Raw genomic sequence first — 26,944 nt, forward strand, 5'->3', positions numbered from 1 at the left:
TTTGGCCTCCTGAATCCAGGATATCTGCTATATCTTGCTGAAATCCTACAAGCTGAGCTTCAATGGAATAACCTTTCCTAAAACCGAACTGCCTTCTATGGAACCAGTTATTCATTTTTCAAATATGTCTAATATAATCAGAAAGAATACTTTCCCAAAGCTTACCTGCAATGCATGTCAAACTGACTGGCTTGTAATTTTCAGCTTTATGTCTATCACCCTTTCTTTTATACACAGGGGCTACTATAGCAACTCTCCATTCATTTGGTATAGCTCCTTCAACCAAACAATAAACAAATAAGTATTTCCGATATGGTACGATATCCCAACCCATTGCTTTTAGTATATCCCCAGAAATCTTATCAATTCCAGCTGCTTTTCTAGTTTTCAACTTTTGTATCTTACTGTAAATGTCATTGTTATCATAGGTAAAATATAATACTTCTTTAGTGTTACTCACATCCCCTATCTGGACATTATCCTTGTAACCAACAATCTTTACATACTGCTGACTGAATACTTCTGCCTTTTGAAGTTCCTCACATACATACTACCCTCGTTCATTAATTATTCGACCGAGCTCGATAGCTGCAGTTGCTTAAATGCGGCCAGTATCCAGTATTCGGGAGATAGTGGGTTCAAACCCCACTGTCGGCAGCCCTGAAGATGGTTTTCCGTGGTTTCCCATTTTCACACCAGGCAAATGCTGGGGCTGTACCTTAATTAAGGGCACGGCCGCTTCCTTCCCACTCCTAGCCCTTTCCTGACCCATCGTCGCCGTAAGACCTATCTGTGTCGGTGCGACATTAAGCCAATAGCATTAATGATTCCTGGAATATCCTTTGAACCTGTTTCTACCTTAAAGTACCTATACATACCCTTCCATTTTTCACTAAAATTTGTATGACCACCAATTATGCTTGCCATCATGTTATCCTTAGCTGCCTTGTTAGATTAAATTTTCTAGTAAGTTCCTTCAATTTCTCCTTACTTCCATAACCATTTCTAACTCAATTTCATTCCAACCTGCACCTCCTTAGTCTCTTTACTTCTCTGCTTTAATATAGTGGATCTTTACCATTCCTTACCACCTTTAAAGGTACAAAACTATTTTCACATTCCTCAACAATTGCTTTAAACCCATCCCAGAGTCTGTTTACATTTTTATTTACCATTTTCCACCGATCATAGTTACTTTTTAAAAACTCCCTCATGCCTGTTTTATCAGCCATATGGTACTGCCTAATAGTCCTAATTTTAATACCTTCCTTTCTTTCACATTTTTTTTAACTACGACAAAAACAGCTTCTTGATCACTAATACCATCGATTACTTAGGTTTCTCTATAAAGCTCATCTGGTTTTATCAGCACCACATCCAGAATATTCTTCCCTCTAGTTGGTTCCATCACTTTCTGAATCAGCTGTCCTTCCCATATTAACTTATTTGCCTTTTGTTGGTCATGCTTCCTGTCATTCGCATTACCTTCCCAATTGACATTTGGTATTGAGATCATCCGCTACAATCACGTTCCTTTCCTTATCGTTTCCCACATAGCTGACTATCCTATCAAATAATTCTGAATCCATGTCAGTGCTACCCTTTCCCGGTCTGTACACTCCGAAGACATCAAGTTCCCTATTATCTTTAGAAATGAGCCTTACACCCAGAATTTCATGTTTTTCATCCTTAACTTTTTCGTAGCTTACAAATTCTTCTTTCACTAGATTGAATACTCCCCCTCCCACCATTCCTATCCTATCTCTGCAATAAACACTCCAGACCTAGAAATTCTCAAGAACATAAACAAAGGCCCTTTACTCGATGTTACGGAAAACTGTTTTATTCATTTAGACCAATTTTTCAATCCCAATCTAAACCTCAATGAAATTTCAGAAAAACCTAATATTCTTTTCGACTTCCTAATCAAAGTCTTTAGAGGCATCAAATCCACGAAGAAGAAATCGATCTTTTACGCTCTGCACAACACTCTCCTATGTCGCATACTACCACCACTCCATCCCCCCTGACCCGCCTTAAACTCCGCCTTCCCAACCCTTCCACTCCCCTCCTCTCTCCTTCCCCCCCTTCTCCTTTTCCTGCCCCTCCCACTCACACTCACCTTACTCACATCCATCTCACTTGTCCACAACCCTTCTCACAACACACAACCAGCATGCTGAACAAGGCGAGTCCCATATTCCATCACATTCGGCTGCGAACCCATCTTTAGCTATCCATTTCATTAACTTAGCTTTTCTTCCTTTTAAGCTTCATCACCTATGTTGAGCTGAGACGACCTCAAAATTCAACCTTATTCAACCCCTCAACGTCAGGTGTACCGGCCTTAAATAAATATTTGATGGTCTTGCCAACCACACACAACACTGGACGTGGACTTATATATCTCCATTGATAACAACAGAAGAGTGGACAATTTTACCGCATCGTTTCATTATTATACTTTTACTCTCATTCATCAGACCAATGTTATTGTACAATACCTACCTACGCCTCTATGCGTTATATTATGCCATCATATTTTACTCATTATTCATCTAGCTCTTAATGTAAAAACAGTCAGTCATTTGTACTTTGCAACGCATGTATCATGTATACAATTTTATGTTATGTACCCTGCCCACTTTGTGATTTCTAGCTAATAATGACGGCATCAAGCATCGAAACCGGTACTAGTAATAATAAATAACATGTTGTGAACACCTTGTACAACACACTTTGTATTGGATAGGTTGAACCTTCTTTAATTCTAATTGTGACATTGAATGACTGTCATAATTTCTTATGTTCAGCAACTTCTTAAAATACTCTCTCCATCTATTTCTTATTTCTTCTGGCTTTGTTAATATTATACCATCTTCATCCTTCACAGATCTGGTGTTTATTTGAGCTCTCTTTTTGTTTCTTAAAATACCATGTATGTCATAGAAGGAAAGAGATCCACCTTATCAATACTAAATTTAATAATGTTTTTTAAAACAGGACCAGTTTCGACTTATCACAAGTCATCCTCAGCTGTCATTTACATACACATTAGAATACATGTTTTAATATGTTTTAACATGTTTTAACCTAATACGGAACATCATGAAATTTATTAATCAATATATTCTTAAAATACCATACAGTAATTTCTTGCATGTTTTAACATGTTTTAACATGTCTTAACATGTATTCTAATGTGTATGTAAATGACAGCTGAGGATGACTTGTGATAAGTCGAAACCGGTCCGGTTTTAAAAAACATTATTAAATTTAGTATTGATAAGGTGGATCTCTTTCTTTCTATGACATAGATATCAATACGGAACATCATGAAATTTATTAATCAATATATTCTTAAAATACCATACAGTAATTTCTTGCTGCCTTGCATATAATCGCTCAATTTTTATGTGAATAAGGCCCACCTTTTTCTCTTTTCTTCGTCCACTACTTTCTTGGCCAAATTCTTTGCCTCCACATATTTTCTTCTACTTGCTTCAGTCTTAGATGTTTTCCATGCCATTTTCTTTTCCTTCACTTTACTCTACCCTATCATTCCACCAGTGTCTGTCTTTCTCTTTCACATTTCCTGATGTTCTACCACACACCTTTTCTGCACATCCAACCAGTGCTTCCTTAAATCTTTTCCATTCATCTACAACATTCCCCATCTCCGTCCTGGGTACCATGCTCTTCTCCTTCAACTTCCATACTTTCTTTTCTCTCTTCTTAATGGGTTTTTTTCAATCTTTCCCACTTTCAATTTTCCTATCACAACTCTATGATCTCCACCAAATGCTTCTTCAGGCATGGTCTTAACATCTAAAAGGTTCTTCCGGTGTTCTTTCTCAATGATTATATAATCAATCATGGTGTTTGTTTGTCTTTCTGCCCAACCATACCTTGTGATTTTCTGACTGTTCTTCCTAAACCAGGTGTTTCCAACAGTCATTTGGTTCCTCATGCAAAAATCCACCAACAACTCACCTTCTGGATTTACATTTCCATATCCAAAGGGCCCTACAACATCTTCCTTTCCCTGCCTTTCCATTCCAACTTGTGCGTTTAGATCTCCCATCGATAGCACTTCCTTATCTTCTATCTGTCTCTCCACTTCCTCTAAGAAGTCCTCTAGATGTTCATCTATGCAACCAGTTTGTGGGGCATACAACTGGAATAGATCTTTCATGCCATTTTCAAACTGGAGTCTTTCGAAGTATGATGGTCACTCCATTTTTTCGCTTCAGGTCCTCTGCTGTAATACAGCCTGTATCCTTCTTTAAGAGGAATCTCTCTCGTACCCCTCCTCTTGGTCTCACACAGTCCAAGTATGGCTATATCTTTTTCTTTCATGAAGTCAACCAGTTCTTCTGTCTTTCTCGTCAGTGGCAGGACATTTACTGTCGCAATTTTGATGTAGTTTGGTGCTGGTTGCCCACTTCTCACAGTTCTCCGAGCACCCAAAGAGCTGCACGCTGCTTTTAGCAGGGGATGCCCTAACCGTTTCTGAGGCACCATATCTGCTTTATCCATATAGGCTATCGTTACGATGGGCTTACCACACCCAAAGTCATTTTGTACCTACTGCCAGGTTCAAAATTAGGCCAGGCCGCCCCTAAAATGGAGACGGACTCCTTTCGTAGCCACTCCTCTCGAGTAGACACGCTAAGGTTTGCCCCCTCCGCCATCTCCACCGTACCAAAGTTCATCTTCTCCTCCGTAGATGCCGCTGAGGACTTAACCCATAACCCAGGGCAGGGGCCCTCCATATTTATGACCCCTGGAGAGAGGGTGTCCCAGTACCTTAAGCCCCCAAGAATTGGGCTCCTTGTTGGTCCGCGGGTTGTATTGGCTATGTCAACCGGCCCTACAAACGGTTGGGGCCCCCTATCTGCCACTTGGGGACGTGTTCTGTAGGGGTCAGGTTCCCCTGGTTACTTTCGGAAGTTAACCGCACCCACCAAGGCTGATGTTATTTACGGAGAAGTTGCTACAATACATATTTTCCGCTTTTGCTGCCGTTGAGGTCATCACTCGTTACCCTGAGCTGGGACCCTTTACCAGATGTTACACACCAGGTAGTGTGTTCTGGGACTCGCATAGGCAGGGCTGCCTCTAAGAGGCACCTCCACACTTTGTCCGATACCAGACACCTTCGGAATTTCTATGAAAAAAAAAAAATTTTTGGGCCCTCTCACTCTTCATGAGGTGCGCTCATTACAGACAGTCAAGACATATTAAGACTCTGGAAGGAACACTTGAGCCTACTTTAGAATTGAAGCTCAACTGCTGCCGAAAACTTCCTCCAACATGTGCCACAACATCCTCTGCAACTGTGGATGGCAGTCCAACCAACCTTCCATGAATTCACCAAAGCCCTCAAATGTGTGAAACCAACCGGGCGAGTTGGCCGTGCGCGTAGAGGCGCGCGGCTGTGAGCTTGCATCCGGGAGATAGTAGGTTCGAATCCCACTATCGGTAGCCCTGGTTTCTGTGGTTTCCCATTTTCACACCAGGCAAATGCTGGGGCTGTACCTTAATTAAGGCCACGGCCGCTTCCTTCCAACTCCTAGGCCTTTCCTATCCCATCGTCGCCATAAGACCTATCTGTGTCGGTGCGACGTAAAGCCCCTAGCAAAAAAAAAAAAATAATAATAATAATAAAAAAGTATGAAACCAAGAAAATCTCCCGGACCAGATAACATGCCTCTAGAACTTACTCAAAGTGGAGGACTATCTTTGAAGACCAAGATTTTCTCCCGAATTCTAGTAATTTGGGAAAAACAGAAGGTGCCTGCCAACATGAAAAATCCCACCATAGTAACAATTTTCAAGAAAAGTGATTGAGGTGTCTGTGGTAATTATCGTGCCATTTCCCTCCTATCCATAGCAGGAAAAGTTCTGGCAAGGATTTTGTTGAACCGTCTTCAGACTGTCTCCGAAATGGTACTCCCTGAGTCTCAATCTGGGTTTCGGGCCTCAAGAGGTACCATTGACATGGTCTTTTGTGCTAGACAAATCCAAGAGAAATGCAGAGATAAACAAGTCCCGCTTCTTTTGGTATTTTACGATCTAGAAAAGGCCTTTGATTCTGTTCCTGGAGAAGCTATGTGGATGGTATTACGGCGCTTTGGCTGTCCTGACCGTTTTATAGGCTTAATCCAGGCTCTTCGTGATGGAATGGTTGGACGAGTTCTTCACCAGAATGAGCTATCAGAGGAACTTCCTATTACAAATGAGCTTAAGTAAGGCTGCGTGCTTGTCCCCCCCCCCCCTGTTTTCGCCCTGTACTTGGCAGCCATGCTTCACGAGACTTCTACTATCAACCATGTGGGTGTGAAAATTAAGTTTTGGTATGATGGCGGACTGTTCAACCAAACCAGGCTTCGTTCTCGGAGATTCACTCATAATACTTGGATAATGGATATTCAATATGCAGATGACAATGCAACACCTGCCGATACACCTGAGGAGCTTCAAACATCCATCAACTCTTTTTCAGGAAGCTTATGAACGATTTGGTCTGACCATCAATACCCATAAGACTAAAGTACTTGCGCAGCCGGCACCAGGTGGTACTGTCCTCGAGCTAAATGTCACCATAGCAGGAACACCTCTTGAACAAGTAGACCAATTCACCTACCTTGGTAGAATTCTAACTACACACTGCAACTCAGAAAAGGATGTGGAAAATAGAATCCACTCTGCCCATGCAGCTTATGGCGGCCTCTCCCTCAGAGTTTTCTTGAATAAGGATCTCAAATTATATACTAAACTAATGGTGTATCGAGCTGTAGTCATAATAACATTACTATATGGATGTGAAACCTGGACACTTTATCGTTGTGACATAAAGAACCTGGAACGCTTCCATCAGCAGAAACTTAGATCCATCACGAACATCAAACGGTATGACTACATAAGTAATGTGGCAGTTCATGACAAGGCGCACATGAACAGCATACTCATCGGCTTAGATGGGTTGGTCACATCCAGCATATGAATGAAGCAGACTGCAGTGAGATTGGTCATGGCAAAAGGCCTCAAGGTGCTCCTTTGAAATGTTATAAAGACCAGCTTAAGAAGACTATGAATAGCATCAACATAAATGCTAACAGCTGGGCGACAACTGCAGAAGGCATCTCACTTTTTGAGCAGGCATATCGCAGACAAGAAATTGAAACACATGGAAAGCAGAAACCACGTTTAGATGTGACTTGTGTTGCCGCATGTTTCTTGATCAGTCATCAGTGACATCTCCACAGAGCCAACAGACTTGTAGCTGCCAATATACTGCAACCACGTTCAGACGTATCCTAATTGACAATGAAAATCCACAGCCTGTTTCCAGTCATTCGACCGGGTCAACAATGGAATGAATGAAGCCCCCATCTAGCGGGGAGGATAGGAATTGTGCCGGCTGCTGAGTCCTGTCACCCTCCTCTGGAGCAAAATGGCTGACAGATGAAATGAAATGGTATTGGAGAGTGTTGCTGGAATGAAATATGACAGGAAAAACCGGAGTACCCGGAGAAAAACCTGTCCTGCCTCCTCTTTGTCCAGCACAAATCTGACCGGGATTTGAACCATGGTATCGAGCGGTGAGTGGCTGGCGTGCTGCCGCCTGAGCCACGGAGGTACACGTATCCTAATTACAACAGGTTATTACTAAGCACAAATAGAAATGAAAATTGCAATTAGGTCAAAAGTTTGAAATTTGCAAGAACTACTCAAGGATTACCAACAAAGTTAAACATGTCGACAGATTATAATAATAATAATAATAATAACAATGTTATTTGCTTTACGTTCCACTAACTATTCTTTTACAGTTTTCAAAGACGCTGAGGTGCCGGAATTTAGTCTCGCAGGAGTTCTTTTACGTGCCAGTAAATCTACCGACACGAGGCCGACGTATTTGAGCACCGGACTGAGCCACTCAGCCCGGCAACAGATTATTATGCTGTAATAGAAACGAAACCTACCGTTTGGTTAAATGCTAAAGTATCGAAATGGATATAACAGGCAAGAAACTACCTAATATACCTTATCTGCACTACAATTCTCAACTGAAATGTGGTTATTACAGCTGGTGGATTACTCTTATTTTCCATACTCCACAGGATGGAGAATAAAAGTGTCCTTAAGTGCTGAAAAATACAAGGCTGCCTACAATAATTTCTCAAAAATACTTCTGTAAAAACTACGCCAGTCATTGGGATATAGGAACTTGATTATTGTTAGCTAACCGCTCATAAATGCTGAAAGATCGAGGGTGCGAAATATAAATTACTGATACTTTAACTACCTACTTGGAACTACAAATGATTGGAATACAAGAATCAGCTGATTTTCCTGACTAAACTACACCCTTTGTTCACGACTGTAGCCAACAATGCAATATTTGAATATGAAGAGCGACAATAATCAATAACAATAGTATGACTTAACTGTTTCGCCAGTGAAATACTGTATATTCTGTTGAAATCCTTTCTTTAAACAAAATTTACAACAGTATTGCGTTATTTAAAGAAGTTATTACCTTCGTGATAGTTGAAACAGTTGAACTGCTATTTGCTGTCAGTTGCGTGCACTAATATAATCGCTGCCGAAGTTACCACTCTTTTTAATATCCCGTCTTTGTAAGTATTTTATCAACAAACCTACTGATATTTTAATAATAATATCTTAAAAAGAAAAAGGTATTTCTTCTTTCACACAGGCCTATACTAGTGATCGCCTACAGAACTACACACACACACACACACACACACACACACACAATATTTGCTAAATTTCTACAACTATTAACTACTTTATCACTAAGATAATACAGAGCTCTTGGAACAGCGCATCCAAGAATGGACCCTGCTTCACTGAGCATACTCGGAATGTTTTTTAATTCTGATAATGGAACAAAGCTTCTGATAAAGAGTGTTTTAATTTTAATAAGGTGTTATATGTAGAGAACTCATATTGCATGTGCTCTCTCAAGAACGGAATTTTGTGTGATTGTTGCAGATTGGGGAGGCTACGGCTCAAATAGGTGACCCCAGTGGGAAGAGCTCTGAAAGGCAGCAGCTGAGCGGAACCTTCATAGCCAGGAATGTTGAGTCAATCAGAGAAAGCATTAGACAGATTTTTGAAAATCATGAGAATCTCTTGTGGAAAGACAAGAGGCTGCCTGCAGTAAGGTGAGTCAGAGTTTTCCAGCTTTGATAGAACTATATGGGAGTGTTGTCCCAATGGTGTCTTCAGTATCATTGGAAGTTTGATTCCTCTTAGCGCGTAGAGGTGTATTCCTTTGTAATTAGGATAGTGTAGTTGTTTTATTGTTGTGTAATATTGCATAATTCTTTTGTTATTTTAGCATTTAATGGTAGTTTTCAGTTCTATCTACGTATATACTTTCGTTGACCTGCTATCCTATTATTTTATAATTAGGATAAGTGTAAGTAAAACTGTAGCGTAGCTATTTTAGTTGTTGGTATCCTGCTCGTTTGTCATATGACCCTTCTATTGTATGCAGTATTTCTTTGCTTTGATTATTTTTAATTGACACACAAGCTTAGCTGATATATTCATAATATTTGTCAGGAAGGTGGTGTAGGGACTGGAGAGTGGGATTCTAATGAACTCGGGTGCACGGTACGTGGAAGGCAGGGAATTCATGGGGTATCGGTATTAATCACTGCTCGTAGAACAGCATAGACAGGACGGGGAACATGGAAATATTACAGATGAGAGGGAAGGAACAGGAATGGAGCTGGAACAGGATCGTGGGTGGAGGAAGTAGGTTGTGCACAAGTCAGAGAAGATGACATTGCGGATTCTGTTGTTAGGCACGTGGAGAAAGTGTGTTATCTAGGAATTAGGTTAAGGCTGATGTTGAGGAAGAGGACGGAAAGGAAAAAAAAAAGGAGGTGGTGGTAGTTTTTCATGTTGGTACCAAGATAAGCAGCTGTGTGCAGGAGGGTCATTGGGAATTCAAATATGGAGTGGGTAAGAGATAAGGAACTGAAATAAGTTAGGAGGTTAGTTCAGGGAAATCACCAGTGATGTGGCAGATACCCTATCAAACATCTCTAGTTCATCTTCTTATAAATAAGTACAGTAAAACCTCGTTAATTCAAAGTCGTTGGGACGCAAAAATTGGACTTCGAATTACATGATTTCGAGTTAACCGCCAACTCTTAATTCAGAAAAGCTAACACTTGCCGCATCAGAAAATATTGTAAGACCCGTACGGCATGCAATTAACCTTGGTCCACAGTTTAAACTGCCATTAAAAAAAAAAAAACAGTTTCCAAAATGTATCCAACAAGGTGCATTTACATTACTGGTATTCAAATAATGCACTTGGATAAATCACTGTCAAACATAAATTCATGTATCGAATGGAATAAAACGCACGATTCAAAGATGAGGACAGATTATCGTGACTCCCTTGTACAGGTCTTTATTCAATGGATTATTGTACTGAATGCATTTTAAATGTCCTGTACTTACACGGAAAGTGCCCGGCGCCGTTAAAACATCGTGGCTTGTAGAATTTCCCTATGACAAGCGGAAGAAGTCTCTCGCTTCCGTGTGCATTGCAACACAGTGCATGAACCCCCTTGAATGATTTCGCGGCTGTCACTTCCCTCCTTTAAAACCGTAAGACCGGCTGGGCTCGGCATAAAAAATGCAGTTCCATCGACATTGACAACATTACAATAAAATTGATATAATAAATAAGGTAGTTCAACCTATTCAATACAAATAATACAAAATGTAGAGTTGCCTTCCTATTTAATTAAAAGCGGAAGTGGTACCGGTTTCGACCCCAATCCGGGTCATCATCGGCTGAATAAAACACAAAAAACAATGCATAGGTAAGAAAGAAATTAAAGATCAAGTCCACATAAAAACATTGGAATAGGCAAAATAAAACAACAGGGATAGGCACTGTAGAATTCAGAAGAAGTAGAAGGTAAGTCACTTAAAAGAAGCACCGGGCAAGTTGGCTGTGCGCGTAGAGGCGCGCGGCTGTGAGTTTGCATCCGGGAGATAATAGGTTCGAATCCCACTATCGGCAGCCCTGAAAATGGTTTTCCATGGTTTCCCATTTTCACACCAGGCAACTGCTGGGGCTGTACCTTAATTAAGGCCACGGCCGCTTCCTTCCAACTCCTAGGCCTTTCCTATCCCATCGTCGCCATAAGACCTATCTGTGTCGGCGCGACGTAAAGCCCCTAGCAAAAAAAAAAAAAGGCGCAATGTTCTGAACAGCAGCATAGCACACGCAAAGGTCGGCATTGTTTGATAATGTCTACGAGAAGCGGAGAACAGTTAAGTGAGCCAGCTTGCATACACTGTCAGGTGCGAAGTCACAACACAATCCAGATGACCCGGATTGGGGTCGAAACCGGTACCGCTTCCGTTTTTAAAAATAGGAAGGTAACTCTACATTTCGTATTTATTTGTATTGAATAGGTTGAACTACCTTATTTATTATATCAATTTAATTGTGATACATTTCAATACGGAACATTATGACATTTTTATCTTTAAATTGACAACATTATTCGGTGCGTACGAATGGATTATGTGAGCCAATTGCTGGTACAGCTTCTCCACACACTGCCTGCAACGTGTTCCTTAAAACACTGAATACTCGAACTTAGCAAATATGAAGCACACCGAAGTGAGTGAAAGTACTGAAATCTACCCCAGCACGCTCTGGAAGACGCGATCTATCATCACGCGGATAAATTTCAAATTTAAATTATTCTGAAAAAAATCTATTTTTTTAAAAATGTAAAGACAGTTTTGAATTAAAAGTCTGAATTTCGAATGACGAATTATCCGTATTTCGAATTAAACAATTTAAGTAACATGCACCGAGCTCGATAGCTGCAGTCGCTTAAGTGCGGCCAGTATCCAGTAATCGGGAGATAGTGGGTTCGAGCCCCACTGTCGGCAGCTCTGAAGATGGTTTTCCGTGGTTTGCCATTTTCACACCAGGCAAATACCGGGGCTGTACCTTAATTAAGGCCACGGCCGCTTCCTTCCACTTCCCAGGCCTTTCCTATCCCATCATCACCATAAAACATATCTGTGTCAGTGCAACGTAAATCAAATACAAAAAATAAAAAAACATGCAAAACCGCACGTTATGTTTCCGGGAACGAGATCTTCTTTGAATTTCATGGGATTTTGAATGAACCAATGTTGAATTATCGAGATTCTACTGTATTTGATCCCCCCATCACCCTGGAGAAGGTACTCCTTTCTTTAGCTAATTTGAAGAGTTGTTAATGTCTGTGCAGCCATGACATGGTCCTCACTTGCCTTGTAATATCAGTGTTGCGGGTGGCGGTGGCTTGTTGTAGTGATGCTATTTCCTTATTTTTTTTACAAGTTGCTTTACATCGCATCAACACAGGGAGGTCTTATGGCGATCGTGGGACAGGAAAGGAGTAGGATTTGGAAGGAACCGTGACCTTAATTAAGGTACAGCCCAAGCATTTGCCTGCCGTGATAATGGGAAACCACGGAAAATGAACTTCAGGGCTGCCGACAGTGGGGCTCGAACCCACTTTCCTGTCTTTAAAAACTTTATTCATGTACTGTGTCTGAACAGATGAGGACATAGACTGTAGCACAGCGAGCGCTCACTCAGTTATTTGTCATAAAAGTTGCAATTAGAAGGACAAGCGGTTGAACCTCCTATTACAAATAATACACTAATGTACCCATTTAAAAGTCCAAACATTGGATTTGGGATAAAACAACATTAAGAAACTTGGAAATGTAGCTGCATTGAAAACTGCGCTTGTCGAATAAGGGTGACGTAGTCCCACCATGGATCACAGTGTTGGTTAGTTGCTGATGTGCCTGTCAAAGGCCGTATCATGGAAGGAACAATCTTCTTTGGTTACAATAAGTGAAGGATATAAAGTAAGTCTATCCATCCATACGGTCGTTAAACGATGAATATCCAAAAGATAAAGAAAATTATTTCACCGAATTGAAACAAATCATGGGAATGTGACTGATAAAAGAGAGAAAGCTTACAGTGGTACATGCAGCACAGCTGTCAGTGTTACTGCAGCTTTGAATTTGTTGTGACATAGCAGAGGAGGAAGTAGAAGGAAGGGAAGAGAGGAGGGGAAAGTTGGAATGAGTATGGCACGACAGGAGGAGGCGAACTGTTTTAGCGTAATACTTGGTTGCTAAGAAAATAATTGACTCAATGAGGACAATAGTTTTTCAGAAATTTCATTCAAGTTGAAAGCAGAATTAAGATATTGAGAAAGAGGCCTTTTTGACTAAAATAATGTCGACCCCCAAAGCAGGCAGCGTTTACATGTTCCAAAGACGAAGTAGCTGTGGACATGACCTGAGCAACCAGCTCTTCAGGCTGAAGATGAGATTGTATTGAAAAGGTGTACCCTACATATTGCATTATACATCGGCAGTTACATTCAGATGTATGTGATACCTCAAACTGCAGAAAGAAGTAGTTGTGAAGAAGCAGCGTCTGTGTTGCAGGGAATGACCATGAAAGCAGATTGTGGATTCTTTTTCTAATACCACAATAATTTGTTTGGTGCCATTGCTTGCATTGTGAGAGCTAGATTTTGAAAATACTGAAAACTTCAATTGAATAAAGTAGTTTTTCCATTTTTAAATCCAGCCTTTTGCACTTCCAACTCATTGAAAAATTTCATCTTACGATGGCTGTTTGAGGCCTACAACTTTGATGCAGTTCATTCAACATCTACTTGTACAATGAAAATTTAACTTGTTTAATTGTGTTTGAGAGTGTTTCTTTAGTTAGAGTTTGCTGATGAGGAACAAGGTATGGAGTGAAGGCCCAGAGAGCTCGTTCCACCAGTCCAGAGAGCACTTACAACTAGTTCTTTTTGAAAGTTTTCCAATATCTCTGGAGCCCGGCTCTCGTGTGGGATTTAGTACTAACTTAGCATAGAAACTATTTTACTGTCAAGGTCGTGTGGCAAACTTCGCTTTAATGGAAACCATGAAAAGCGTAGCTACTTTTTAAGAGTATAATTGGAATGAGTGAGTCATAGGAACACACAGATGTTGATAAACTTGACCATAATAAGTATTTTATTTGATTCTGTATTGACTTGTATAAATCTATTAAAGAAACTATTTAAAATAGTTTATATTTTAAATACTTTATTCTAAATACAAAGTATGCTACAAGTGTTTATTTATATATCCGCCTATTCAATACATTGTATACTTTGTATTCACGTACATTTCAATACGGACCTAACATGAGAATTATAACATGTAACACTTTATTCTGTCATACATGTTTCAGGAATGTTACAAGTGAAGTATGTAATGCGAGTGGAATGTATTTTTTTGAAGACTTTGTTTGTAAAATATGATATGATGTTTTATTTTTATTGACCTAACCTGTACTGTATAATGTTGTAACATAGGCATTTGTAAATAGTAGAATTCTGTCTATAGTTCCTGGAAAGATCCAGAAAGTTACATAACTTTTGTACATGGTGTGTTACTTTGTTGGTATGTGTTCTAGAAAGTGTGTTCTGTCTATTCTGGAAAAATACGACTTTCGCGATTATGCGTATTCTAGAATGTTAGTCAAAGTTCGTGATCGAAAGTAAGGTTGTGATTGGTGAGTCTAGGTGGCGATAGGGAACTCGTGCACGCTGATTGGCTGCCTCCAAGGCCAGTAATTCCTATATATAGTGAGCGAGGCAGTGTTCGAATTAATTCTGTATCCTGAAATCTGTCCGTCTTGGTGTATCTGTCTGCGAGCAGCCTATCTGGTTGACGTCGCCCGGTTTCCGGGATGGCACTCTCCTCAGGTAAGCGCTCTTGAATTCCGTTCCTGCTAAAATTTCCGTAATGTTCCGATTTGCTTTTCATACAGGAGTCTGCCCTAACCTCGCCTAGATTCACCAAATTAGTTACTTATGACGCCTTAGTTTTTCAACTGGACTTACCTGTTCGTTTCCGAGGCATTCCCATTTCTTGTTTCACTAAAATATGTATATTGTAGTTTAATATTATTTCCCTTGGGGTTTGCCTCTGGTAGTTCTGTATCACTTGAGGTACGCTAGACTACATGTATAGTTGTTTTGAAATTTGAATTTACACTGCTACGAAATAAGCTATGGATACCACTGAACTTATAGCTCGTAACTTAGAATGTATTTGTAAAATTATTTGGTTAATAATATTTTTCAAATCTAAGGATCACGGCCATTTATTTCAGAATCCGCTATCTAAGCCATGTCCATGCCTTTGGTAGGTTCCCAGCCTTTTTCATCTTCCCGGTTTGTTGTTCACTAGTTGGCCCTACTGATATTTACGTACATGTTTTGTTGGAGATCCGCGTAATGCCAGTTACTGTATTTCCGAGTGTGTAGTGTTTTCTTATATAGTGTAGTTCGCTCTTACCTTCCCCTTTTACTCTGTTTGTGCCTTGTTTGGTGTTACCCCTGTAGTCTGAGGTAGCATTTGGTAGCAGAGACAAGCGCTAGATTGCGGAAGAAGAAAAGTGAACCATGATCATACCATACCGTAAAAGTTGTGGTTCGTATATCACTTGAAATCTTGTTTCTACCTGTCAGGATGCCTCGCGCTGTTCCTAATCCTTTCCATTTAAGAAAGGCAGAACTGATTTACGAGTTAAAAATTTGCAAAATTAATTCGACAGGGAATGTCAGAGATGACACTAGCCTGTTGACGCAGTCCCTTGACCTACCTATAACCATACCTGAGTTAACTACAGACGAGTTGCGTGAGTCTTTGGCTGTGATTGAAGATAGGTTACCCGAATTTAACACCATTCTTGTGCCCTTTAGTGCTTCTAAGCCCTCGCATGGCCAATTAGCACGGTTTAAGGGGCAGTTATTACATTATTTGGACAGGATTAAAGATTTGTTGTCTATTGAATTGCCGGAAGTTGAGCGGCAGAAATGTCAGACCTTATTAGAGCAGTTTTCCAAAGTTTTCGACAGAATCAGTGGTTTGCTTGAAGGCAATAAGTTAAATAACACCGTTTCTCAAATTCAAGTGTCGATCCCATCTGGAATGAGTGACAGTGTTAATTGTGGCGAGGCATTTGTTGCTACTCAAGTGTGCGATCTGACACCTAGTGCTGGTGTTAGGCATATTCAGGAGTCTGAGGTGACTAATGCTGCCCTGGGATCTTCTGTTTCATTGTCTGGACCTAGGACACCTGTAAGTCATTCTAATGATACATCTCTTTTGCATGTTGGTAACCTTACAAGTTTTCCTATGATTCCTGCTAATTCCGTTGAAGCTCGGTGTTTACCTTCTATTCCTAATCAACCCGGTTCTGATTCAATATTGCAAAACCACCTACCTGTCCTAGCGCCACCGTATCGAGTTGCATAACCTCTACACAACCGGTTAATGCCCAAATGGTCTCTCAGATTAGTGAGAACCTTTCTCAAATTAGGTTGTCTGCGCCCGTATCATTGCTGGATAACGTTAATCCTAACCTATCCTGTACTCCGTCGTTTTCACAAGGGCACCCGAATCAAAGGCACGAGGCCTTGCTAAACCCTCTGGACTATTCTAAGCCTTCCCAAGCACCCCCTACACCTGTCTTCCCCCAGATTTTCTCCAATCTGCCTCACCCGTTGACCACTGTGTTTAGGGGTATCTCTAAATTTTCAGCTAACTCTGTTGATGAAGTTATTTCCTTCCTTCGCTTTTTAACAGAGTTCAAGGATCAGGCAATAGTGTATAATCTCAGTAACGACAACGTATTTCAAATTCTATACCCACATGTCTCTGGAGCTCTTTCTGAACACATTGTCAGGGCCATTACTGAAAGATGGTCAGTAGATCAATTTCATGCCCATGTTCTTGAATATTTCATTCCTGCTCGTGCCTTGTCTGCATTAGTGCAGAAGCACTATTTTAGAGTACAACATTTTAATGAGTCACTATCTGAGTATGTTCAAGACATTAAGCTCCAAGCTAAGATTTTCCGGCTCCACTATTCAGAGGCTCAGATGGTTGCCAACATAGTTGAAGGTCTCGCCCCGAACTATAGATCATATCTGGCTCTTTCACCCCGACCTGCAACATTCGCCCAGTTGGAAGCAATTACAGTGTCCGCTGAAGGCATTCGATATGCTGACCAGCTACGCCTGGCATTAGCCCCACCTCCTATAACCGTACCCCCTACTCAGGATTCTAAAACCGCCCCGTCACCTGCTTCCAACTCGTGTAATCCCCGTTCATGTTTCAATTGTGGCTCCAGGGCTCATCTCAAGCAGGACTGTCCCAAGGCCGGGATATTAGGCAATAGGAAACCTGCGATGGGTGGAGGCTCTTCCACCAATACTTCTTGCCGTAACTGTGGATCAACTAGGCATTTCTCTAGGCAGGGCCCACGTAACACTTCTGGCTCTAGACCCCCAGGCCATAGTAGTGCTAGATGTCTAACCGCTGATTCTGCTGACAAATCCCAAAGCATGGTTCCTTGTCTTGTCGATCATGACTGTACCTCGGTTAATTTACTTAATTCTGAGGCTAATGATTGCTCCCAGTCTGACTCGGGTCTTCATTTCTTACTATCTTGTAGGATTTCTGCCATACCTTCTTGTAAACTACCATATTTATGCATAGAGGTAAATAATGAACCTGTCTATGCGTTGCTAGACTCTGGGAGTAGTGTCACCTTGATGAGTGAGACCTGGTATGATTCTATGAAAACTGTTTGCAAGCTACCTACATTACAACCCGTGTCCTTAACCTGCCATACTGCTAATTCCAATTCATTAAATATTGTAGGGTCCCTAGAGGTCAAGATTAGAGTCCGTGATTTCACCTGGAAAATGCCAGTGCTAGTGGCAAAAGATTTGTCCTGCCAATTCATATTGGGTGCAAATTTTATTGCAAAAACAGGCATGATTTTGGAACTAAAGTTCAACAGATTCCATTTTAAATTTTGTGCAAGAACATTTGAGCTGTGTGATCGCTCCCCTATTCTGCCTTGCCATGTTAACGCTGTTTCCGAAGATTCTGATGAACCCAAGGCTTTTGAGTTTAATCACATACCCGAAGAGCAGGCCAATCAGCTTAGGAAACCCTGCGATAAGTTCCCGGATGTCTTCACCGACAGGTTAGGCTTCACCAATGTATTGGAATACAAAATTGAGGTTACAGATAACATACCTGTTCGCTCTCCTCCGTACCGGTTGTCACCTCCCAAAATGAAAGCCCTGAAGGCTATCATTGATCAAATGCTCGCTGACGGAGTGATACGGCCTTCCAAGTCAGCCTATTCTTCTCCAATGTTTCTGGTCCCCAAACCACAAGGTGGTTATCGGCCTGTAGTGGACTATCGGATGTTGAACCATAAGGTAGTCCTCCAATCTGTACCACTTCCTGATTTGCACTCTTGTTTTTCTTGGTTCGCTAATGCAAAAATTTTCACCACTTTCGATTTAAATCAGGCTTACCAGATACCCCTTGTCGAAGAATCCAAGCATCTCACTGCATTTGCAAGCGATTGGAACCTATATGAATTCGAACGCGTCCCTTTTGGCCTAGCAACTGGAGCGGCTGTCCTTACACGGTTACTAGATTATGTCTTATCGGACATTAAGTTCAAGTTTGTTTACAATTACCTTGACGATCTCGTAATTTTTAGTGAAACCTTCGAGGAACACCTACTCCATCTCAAGGAAGTGCTTGAAAGACTGCGTAAAGCAGGTCTAACCCTCAAGGCATCCAAGGTTTCCTTCGCACAACCCCAGATGTCCTTCTTAGGACATATCGTGTCGGGGAGGGGTGTCTCAATCGATCAGTCTCGAACTGCCGCCATCCAGAATTTTCCCCCTCCAAAGGACGTCAAGGCTGTAGCCAGATTCGTTGGCATGGTGAATTTCTTTCGCAAATTCATTCCTAATTTTGCTGAACGTGCAGCTCCATTAAATGATTTAAGGAGAAAGGATGCCAAATTTGTGTGGGGTGATGCCCAACGTGAAGCCTTCATGGACTTGAAATCTGCCTTATGTAATGCCCCTGTACTGGCTGGCTATGCCAGACTTCTCTAAATGCTTCATTCTTCAGACTGACGCCTCTTCCTCAGGCATATCCGGAGTTCTTCTACGGGAATTTCCAGAAGGGCGTCGTCCTATTTCTTATGCTTCCCGTGCCCTGAATCCTGCTGAGCGCAATTATTCCATTTATGAGTTGGAAGCCCTGGCTGTTGTCTTCTCCTTAGAACGTTTCAGAATGTACCTGGAACATCTCCCTTTTGATCTGGAAACTGACAATCAGGCATTGAGTTGGGTACTGGCCAAGCCGCGAAGGACCGGTCGTCTAGCAGGTTGGACAGTGCGCATCTCAGCCTTCCAATTTGAAGCCCGCCACATTCGTGGCACGGAAAATGCTGTGGCTGATGGCCTCAGTAGGATGTTCCATCCAGACAGCTCTGACCCTCCATCCGAGCCAGTTGACTCATCTCCCGAACAAGTATCAGCTTTTGTCAATGTAGTTCTCACTGACTCTCCCTTCCTTTTCAAGGATAGTACCAAACATCAAGAGGATGATCCTGAGTTAAAAGTCATTGTCGACAGGATTAAATCCGGTGAGCATGTTAAGCCCTATATTCTTAAGAATGGTGTCTTGTGTTGTCCTGCTCGTGGTCGCAGAGACCCCAAAATTGTAGTCCCAACTAACCTGGTCCCGGCTCTCTTCAAATATTTTCATGAATCCCCGGTGTGCGGTCATCTGGGCGTTTTGAAAACAAGAGAAAAAATCCGTAACCACTTTATTTGGAAATCCATGTATAGTGAGATCCGTACCCTTGTCAAGTCCTGTAAGATTTGCAACATCAGTAAACCTGCCCCAAATACTCGTCTAGGTCTCGTTTGTCTTCTGAGCAAGCTTCTCGCCCCATGGAAAGACTGTTCATAGACTATATTGGGCCTTTACCGAGATCTCGGAATGGTCATCGTTTCATACTCGTGTGTGTTGACGCCTTTTCGCTTTTTACGTGGCTGTTCCCCACTCGGATGGCTAACGCCAACACCACCATCTCGTGCTTGAAACAGATATTTGCCTCGTTTGGACCCTGTCAATTCTTGGTAAGAGCCTTTACTTCTGCCCAGTTCCGGAATTTCTGCTTTGATCTATCCGTTGCTCATGTAACCACTACCCCTTATTACCCGAAGCCGAATTATGCTGGGAGAGTGAATCGTAACCTGCGATCTGCCCTGATCACTTATCACTCCTCAGACCACTCCAAGTGGGATTCCTCAATGAATTGGTTGTCATTTGCATTTAACACTGCTGTCCATGAAAGCCACAAGCAAACCCCTGCTTCGTTGATGTTGGCTTTTACCCCAAATTCCCCTCTATCTAACCTATGGTCAATGCCAGCCCAGAAAAGATCCGAGCTAATTGGCACCGTGCACGAAAGAACTTGAAGGTTATTACAACCACAGGCGAAGGCCGCACGAGCTCTCTGTGGGTGACCAGGTGTTTATTAAAACACATCCTGTCAGTAGTGCTGCGGACCATCTTATCTGTAAGTTGGCCTCCAGATTTCGAGGTCCCTGCACCATCTTAAAGTTCCTCACCCCGGTGACATTATTGGTGAGCGATCCCGAAAGGAAAAGGATCAGCAGAGTACATCTCTCCCAGATCAAGGTACCTTAAGTCTGGTAGGGAAGGGTAAATACCATTGTTGGTGACCTTGTAGATTTAGTTGTATGTTATTTGTAAGAATTTAGTTATAAAATAAGTTTATTGTAAGGTTATTTATAAGGTTTCAGTTATAAGATAATAATAAGTTTTATTGTAAGTTAGTTGTAAGTAATTGTGTAAGTGAATACTTTAGGTATCCTCTAGTGTAATCGATTTAGTATTAAAAGTTAGATAAGTTTTAGTTTAGGGTCACTACTTGGAATTTTCTTCCTTTTACGGTCAGGTTTAGGGCACCCTCCTGTAGTTTCTTTTCACCCCCACCATAATCTTCTCATGTGAATTGTAGATAGCAGTGCTTACCCCGGGGCTAGTGCCCTAATATCCCTGGTGTGCGAGGGAGAGTCCCTTCTGCATACTTATTAAGCCACCCATCGGGTGACTCTACGAGAGACCTTGAGCCCAGCAGCATACTTTTACCTCAAAGTATTCCCCTGTCTGCTGCGGTTTGTGTGTGTTACAGTGGCTGCAGTGACCAGCTTCTTCGGACAGCAACCTGAAGTGCCAAATTGGGAGGCACACTGTATGCCTTGGGCGTCACCATCCGGAACCACTATCCTGCGGGGAACATCCTATTGGTGGCAGGCGGACTGGACGGTGTCTCCCCCTGCTTATTTGGTGCAAGAGACCACTGAACTGCATCTCACCTAGGTGTTGGGTTTGGACTGACATTGAATGGAGGCTGGCGGCAAACGGCCGTGTCGGCAGCCGCATCATCAGCAAGAACCTGTGGCCTAGCTGTGCTGTGACTTTTGTGGGAAAGTAGTGCAAAAGTGTTAGCAACAAGTGAGAAGTTTTGGTATTTCTAACATTTGGAAGAAAGTGTGGTGTACATGATTTGGTGGACAGACTACAAATTGTCTAATCATCTGTGAAAGGAGGCATTTTGGAAGTGCAATATGACAATCCATGTGGATTTTGTGATATTTATTCAAGAGGTGGATCTATATTATTTTTGAGAATTATGTGACAGTTTGTGTTGTTGGTTATGACAAAGTTAACTTCAAGAAATCAGGTGTGTTAAAGTAATGTACCTTTACTATCGGTACTGTGTGAAAACGTTCTATCGCTTGCTCCCCAGTGAGGTTATATTATTGGTCGAGCAGGGCTCGACTTTCGGGGGGAGGAAGATGTTACAAGTGAACTATGTAATGCGAGTGGAATGTATTTTTTTGAAGACTTTGTTTGTAAAATATGATATGATGTTTTATTTTTATTGACCTAACCTGTACTGTATAATGTTGTAACATAGGCATTTGTAAATAGAATTCTGTCTATAGTTCCTGGAAAGATCCGGAAGGTTACATAACTTTTGTACAGGGTGTGTTACTTTGTTGGTATGTGTTCTAGAAAGTGTGTTCTGTCTATTCTGGAAAAATACGACTTTCGCGATTATGCGTATTCTAGAATGTTAGTCAAAGTTCGTGATCGAAAGTAAGGTTGTGATTGGTGAGTCTAGGTGGCGATAGGGAACTCGTGCCGCTGATTGGCTGCCTCCAAGGCCAGTAATTCCTACATATAGTGAGCGAGGCAGTGTTCGAATTAATTCTGTATCCTGAAATCAGTCGGTCTTGGTCTATCTGTATGCGAGCAGCCTATCTGGATGACGTCCCCCGGTTTCCGGGATGGCACTCTCCTCGGGTAAGCACTCTTGAATTCCGTTCCTGCTAAAATTTCCGTAATATTCCGATTTGCTTTTCATACTGTGCCCTACTGCACTATAAAGTTCCATCCAGGCGAAGGCCGGTCTCGAACCTAGAGTACAGTAGTGAACGAACTCTCACAGACGTGAGCTGGTGCACATAGTCTTACCTGAACACTGTCCTCTTCAATCAGCCGGTAGAACGCTCTTCTCAGGGATAACATGGGTATAACGGGGCAACATAAAGATAAAACACTAGGACATGTGCCTACTCAGGTAAGAATTCGACTAAATTAAAAAAATTAAAATAAAATATCTAACAGAAAACACCGCTGCATTCCAAGTTTAACAAATAGGGATTTATTACATAAAATTGAATTATTTACAAATAAAAGATCATCTCAATATGAGATGGAAAATTGACGCTGAGCTGATGACTATCAGTTCACTGCCTTCATAAAAACTCGTGAGCTGCAACAAGCATGTAACAATGGTGTAAGTAACGAGGTTTTGGAAGATGGATATCTGCTTAATTACACAAAAACAATGATTCCCATAAAAATTTACAATGCCTCGCGTCGTCGAACCCCGGTGCCAACAAAATCACCGCAAAAATTTACAATGACCTGACTTGGTCACGAACCCTAGTCCTATAACAGGTAAGGTGTCCAAGATACCTATGTAAACAATATGAAAGAATCCAATCAACACATACAAGGGTGTCAGTATAAAACGGGCCAGTGTTAAAATATTACGTAAAACAAATGGGGCATAAAACAAATCTCTCTCTCTGCTTTCAAACAAGAAGGTCGTTTCTTCCCCTCCTAGCATACTTGAAATACTGCAGACGACCAACACACCAGCCTGTGACGTCAAGCTCAATGACCTCCATTCTCACCCCTCCAAGTGCAGCAGTCCCCCTAATTTATGAGCTCCACCGAGGAGACAGGCTAAAGTTTTGCCTTTCAAAAGAACATTTCACGTAGTCAGCTGTTAAAGCCATCATTTAAATATACCTGGGCGATCTGCCCTCGTCTCGATACATTTAGCAATCTTGCTCATCTTACTTAGGCCTCTCATGGGCTAAATCCTGGTGCTACAAAACACTAATCATTAAGCGATCGTCACATTGCCATACTAGGCATTTCCAAAATATCTTCAATAAACTCTCAATGGTTGGGCTCTCTCATACCAACTGCAAATTCTACTTCTGCCTCTTATGTGCTCAAACCTCTTAAATATTGGACTCGCGCACACTATCAGTGAATCTGGGTGAATTCCTGGTCACGACTTGGTCACCATTTGGTCATAACTATACACTTCTACGTCTGCAGAAACAAATGCCTGAATGTGATCTAATAAACGTACCTATCTGTAGACTAACCTCCTATGCCCAAATGAGTTCAATCAGACCCTTACAAAAATACGTACAATCAAATAACGCAATTACAATGAACCATAACTTCACTAACAAGGACTTTACAAATAACATCTACCTTAAAGTACGGGGTTCGAGTTTGAGGCCTAGCTCTATATTACAAGGGAACTTCTCCTATTACCACAAATTAGTTGACTGACGGCCCCCATATTCCTATCTAAATTTAAATGACATGCTTGAAACAGAATTGGAAAGCTCTGACCTTAAATTTGAGAACATAGCGGAGCGGCCATCCCTGTGGACCACTGGATCTACCACATTCTGATATACTGCAGAGCTGTCATCAGAGACTGTTGACCACTTGGAGACATTCTTGCTGGTGTGGCGTCTTCGTACAGCTCCCTCTGTAGTCGGAAGGTGTCCTCTTCGATGTTGTGCTGGTCAGGTGCTCCCAACGTCCCTGGATCGATGCCTGTTGTTGTGTTGGCTTCAGCTCCTGGTTGTGGCTTCTGTGCAATGATGCTGTCAAACACTCGTTCTGACTTGTTGCTGGGGTAACTGAAAATAAATTCATATATTACAGACTGTTCCAACTCGATGCCTGTCTTCACTGTTAGCGTGTCTCACACGTCACACTGACCAAGTCTCGTTCAGAGTTTTAACCTGGTACACAATAGTTTCTTCACTACTCTCCGTCACTGTTCTATCACCCTATCACATGGACAACATATAGTTTTAGAATTCCTAACCTGAGCCAATAATAATTCTAGCATTCCGTCTGCAACCCTTGACCTCACAGAAATATGGAGCTACTAGTTATTAGTCTCATGTAAGCAGTACCTCATCTCCCCATAGCATAATCTCACAGGTAAAATCTTCAATTCCTCTGAATATCCAGGTTGATTACTTACATCTTTGCAGAAATAGCAGTACAGGTAGTCGTTGTAGCTTGAAGACAAAGCGTTGTTCTCAGCACCAACACGCAGTATGACGACTCGTTCCCGCAGCTTCTCGGTCCAAGAATGACTCTGATATGCCCTGGCGGCCTTAATTTATAATTCCGGGTCGCGTCATCAAGCCGCTTGGCTGCGTGCAATCTTAGCGTGCCCGGGAAAATTTCCCGCATTAATTATACCATGAGCTCAAATTAGCGAATGCATTAATTAATGCAGCCCTAATGCCTATCAAAATAAAGCGGAAATAATACAGGTTGCAATTCTTGTCTCAAATCCAATGCAACTCTTCTGTAACCAAAGATATTAATTTATTTCATTCTTCCCTCCTAGAATAAGTTTAGCCGCGAACTGGAAAGCGTCCCCAAACTTCATCAAGAGGCTTGGCTTGGGACATAACTTCTTTTAATGAGTTCTGGAGATTTCTCATAATGACGCTCGCGCTCACTTCACATAAGAACGCTTCTTCTGGACCCCTTTATGACATATACTGTATGACATCGGCTTCGTGGGTGGCCTAGTATGATTCCAATATCCAATACTCAAATTAATACGATTGCTTCAATGAACAGAATGGTTCAATACAGGAGTCTGCCCTAACCTTGCCTAGATTCACCAAATTAGTTACTTATGACGCCTTAGTTTTTCAGCTGTTCGTTTCCGAGGCATTCCCATTTCTTGTTTCACTAAAATATGTATATTGTAGTTTAATATTATTTCCCTTGGGGTTTGCCTCTGGTAGTTCTGTATCACTTGAGGTACGCTAGACTACATGTATAGTTGTTTTGAAATTTGAATTTACACTGCTACGAAATAAGCTATGGATACCACTGAACTTATAGCTCGTAACTTAGAATGTATTTGTAAAATTATTTGGTTAATAATATTTTTCAAATCTAAGGATCACAGCCATTTATATCGGAATCCTCTATCTAAGCCATGTCCATGCCTTTGGTAGGTTCCCAGCCTTTTTCATCTTCCCGGTTTGTTGTTCACTAGTTGGCCCTACTGATATTTACGTACATGTTTTGTTGGAGATCCGCGTAATGCCAGTTACTGTATTTCCGAGTGTGTAGTGTTTTCTTATATAGTGTAGTTTGCTCTTACCTTCCCCTTTTATTCTGTTTGTGCCTTGTTTGGTGTTACCCCTGTAGTCTGAGGTAGCAAGGAACATTATGCATTCCCTTCATCAGTGAAGTCAAATCAATATAACACTATTGTGTTTAGCCCACAATTTAAAGAAGTCTTCTTCATCCATTCCCTTTTCCAGATTCTCTCTGGGTAGGGTAGTGTACCAAAGCCCTCCACCTTACTCGATATTTTCACCATTCCTCTTCTAGTACTGTATTGCTATCAACTCCTCTATTTGCAATACAGTCCACAACAGAGCTCCTCCGTCTCATTCTAGGACGTCCCCTAGGTCTCTTTCCACTCTCTGTATCCATGAATGTTCTCTTTGGTATTCTCTCTCCTGGCATTCTCATCATGTCTCCGAACCATTTTAGCTTTGCTGTATCAATCTCTTCTTGAAGTTTACACACTCCCACGCTTCTCCTTATTTCCTCATTTTGTATTCTATCTCTTCTTGTCTTTCCCTGTGTGCTCCTCAAGAACCTCATTTCAGCTGCTTGTATCTTTGGTTCTGCTTAGTTAATTTAGTTAATTGAAAGAAGTATTGTATCCTAATTCACCATATCTATGAATAAACTAGTGAAATATTATGAAAATTATCATTACATCAAATTTTAATATTTTGATAAATTAAATGAGAGAATACCTAAATAAATTTAAGATCTTAAAGTTTTTCTTCTTTTTTCTCTTCTTTTTCCTCCTAAATATGGTATGGCTTTTGTTGCCCTAACTGACCGTCGGGAAGCAACCCAGGCAATTCTCTACAAATATGGCAGAGCTCCTAAGGGAAGAGGTCAACTTACATCGCTTGACATTATCAAGGAACGCCAAAGGAAGGTCCATCGGGGTCACCTGCCAATAAGTCAACAACCTAGGCACCGATGCAACATTTGTCGCAGTAAAACAGTGAAGGGCTGTGCGAGGTGTAATGTTCCCCTTTATGATAGGTGTTTTGTAAATTACCGTGAGTGAGTCTCAGTTCCACTGTCAGTATTGGAATCTGAAGTTATGTGTTTTGGGTACTAAATTTTATTATAATTGAACAGAACAATGACATTTATTGCTTTTTGTGTAATTTATAAAGGT

General features: G+C 41.4%; 1 protein-coding gene across 1 annotated transcript in view; it reads left to right on the top strand.

Moving 5' to 3' along the window:
- Positions 1–26,944, top strand: part of TyrRS-m (Tyrosine--tRNA ligase, mitochondrial) — a 230,836-nt gene that overhangs the window by 43,833 nt on the left and 160,059 nt on the right. The window contains exon 3 of the mRNA XM_067149634.2: positions 9,028–9,200. Within this exon, the coding sequence (XP_067005735.1) occupies positions 9,028–9,200 (173 nt within the window). The remainder of the gene's footprint in view (positions 1–9,027; positions 9,201–26,944) is intronic.

The sequence above is a fragment of the Anabrus simplex genome, chromosome 6, assembly GCF_040414725.1.
Source record: "Anabrus simplex isolate iqAnaSimp1 chromosome 6, ASM4041472v1, whole genome shotgun sequence".
Lineage (NCBI taxonomy): Eukaryota > Metazoa > Arthropoda > Insecta > Orthoptera > Tettigoniidae > Anabrus > Anabrus simplex.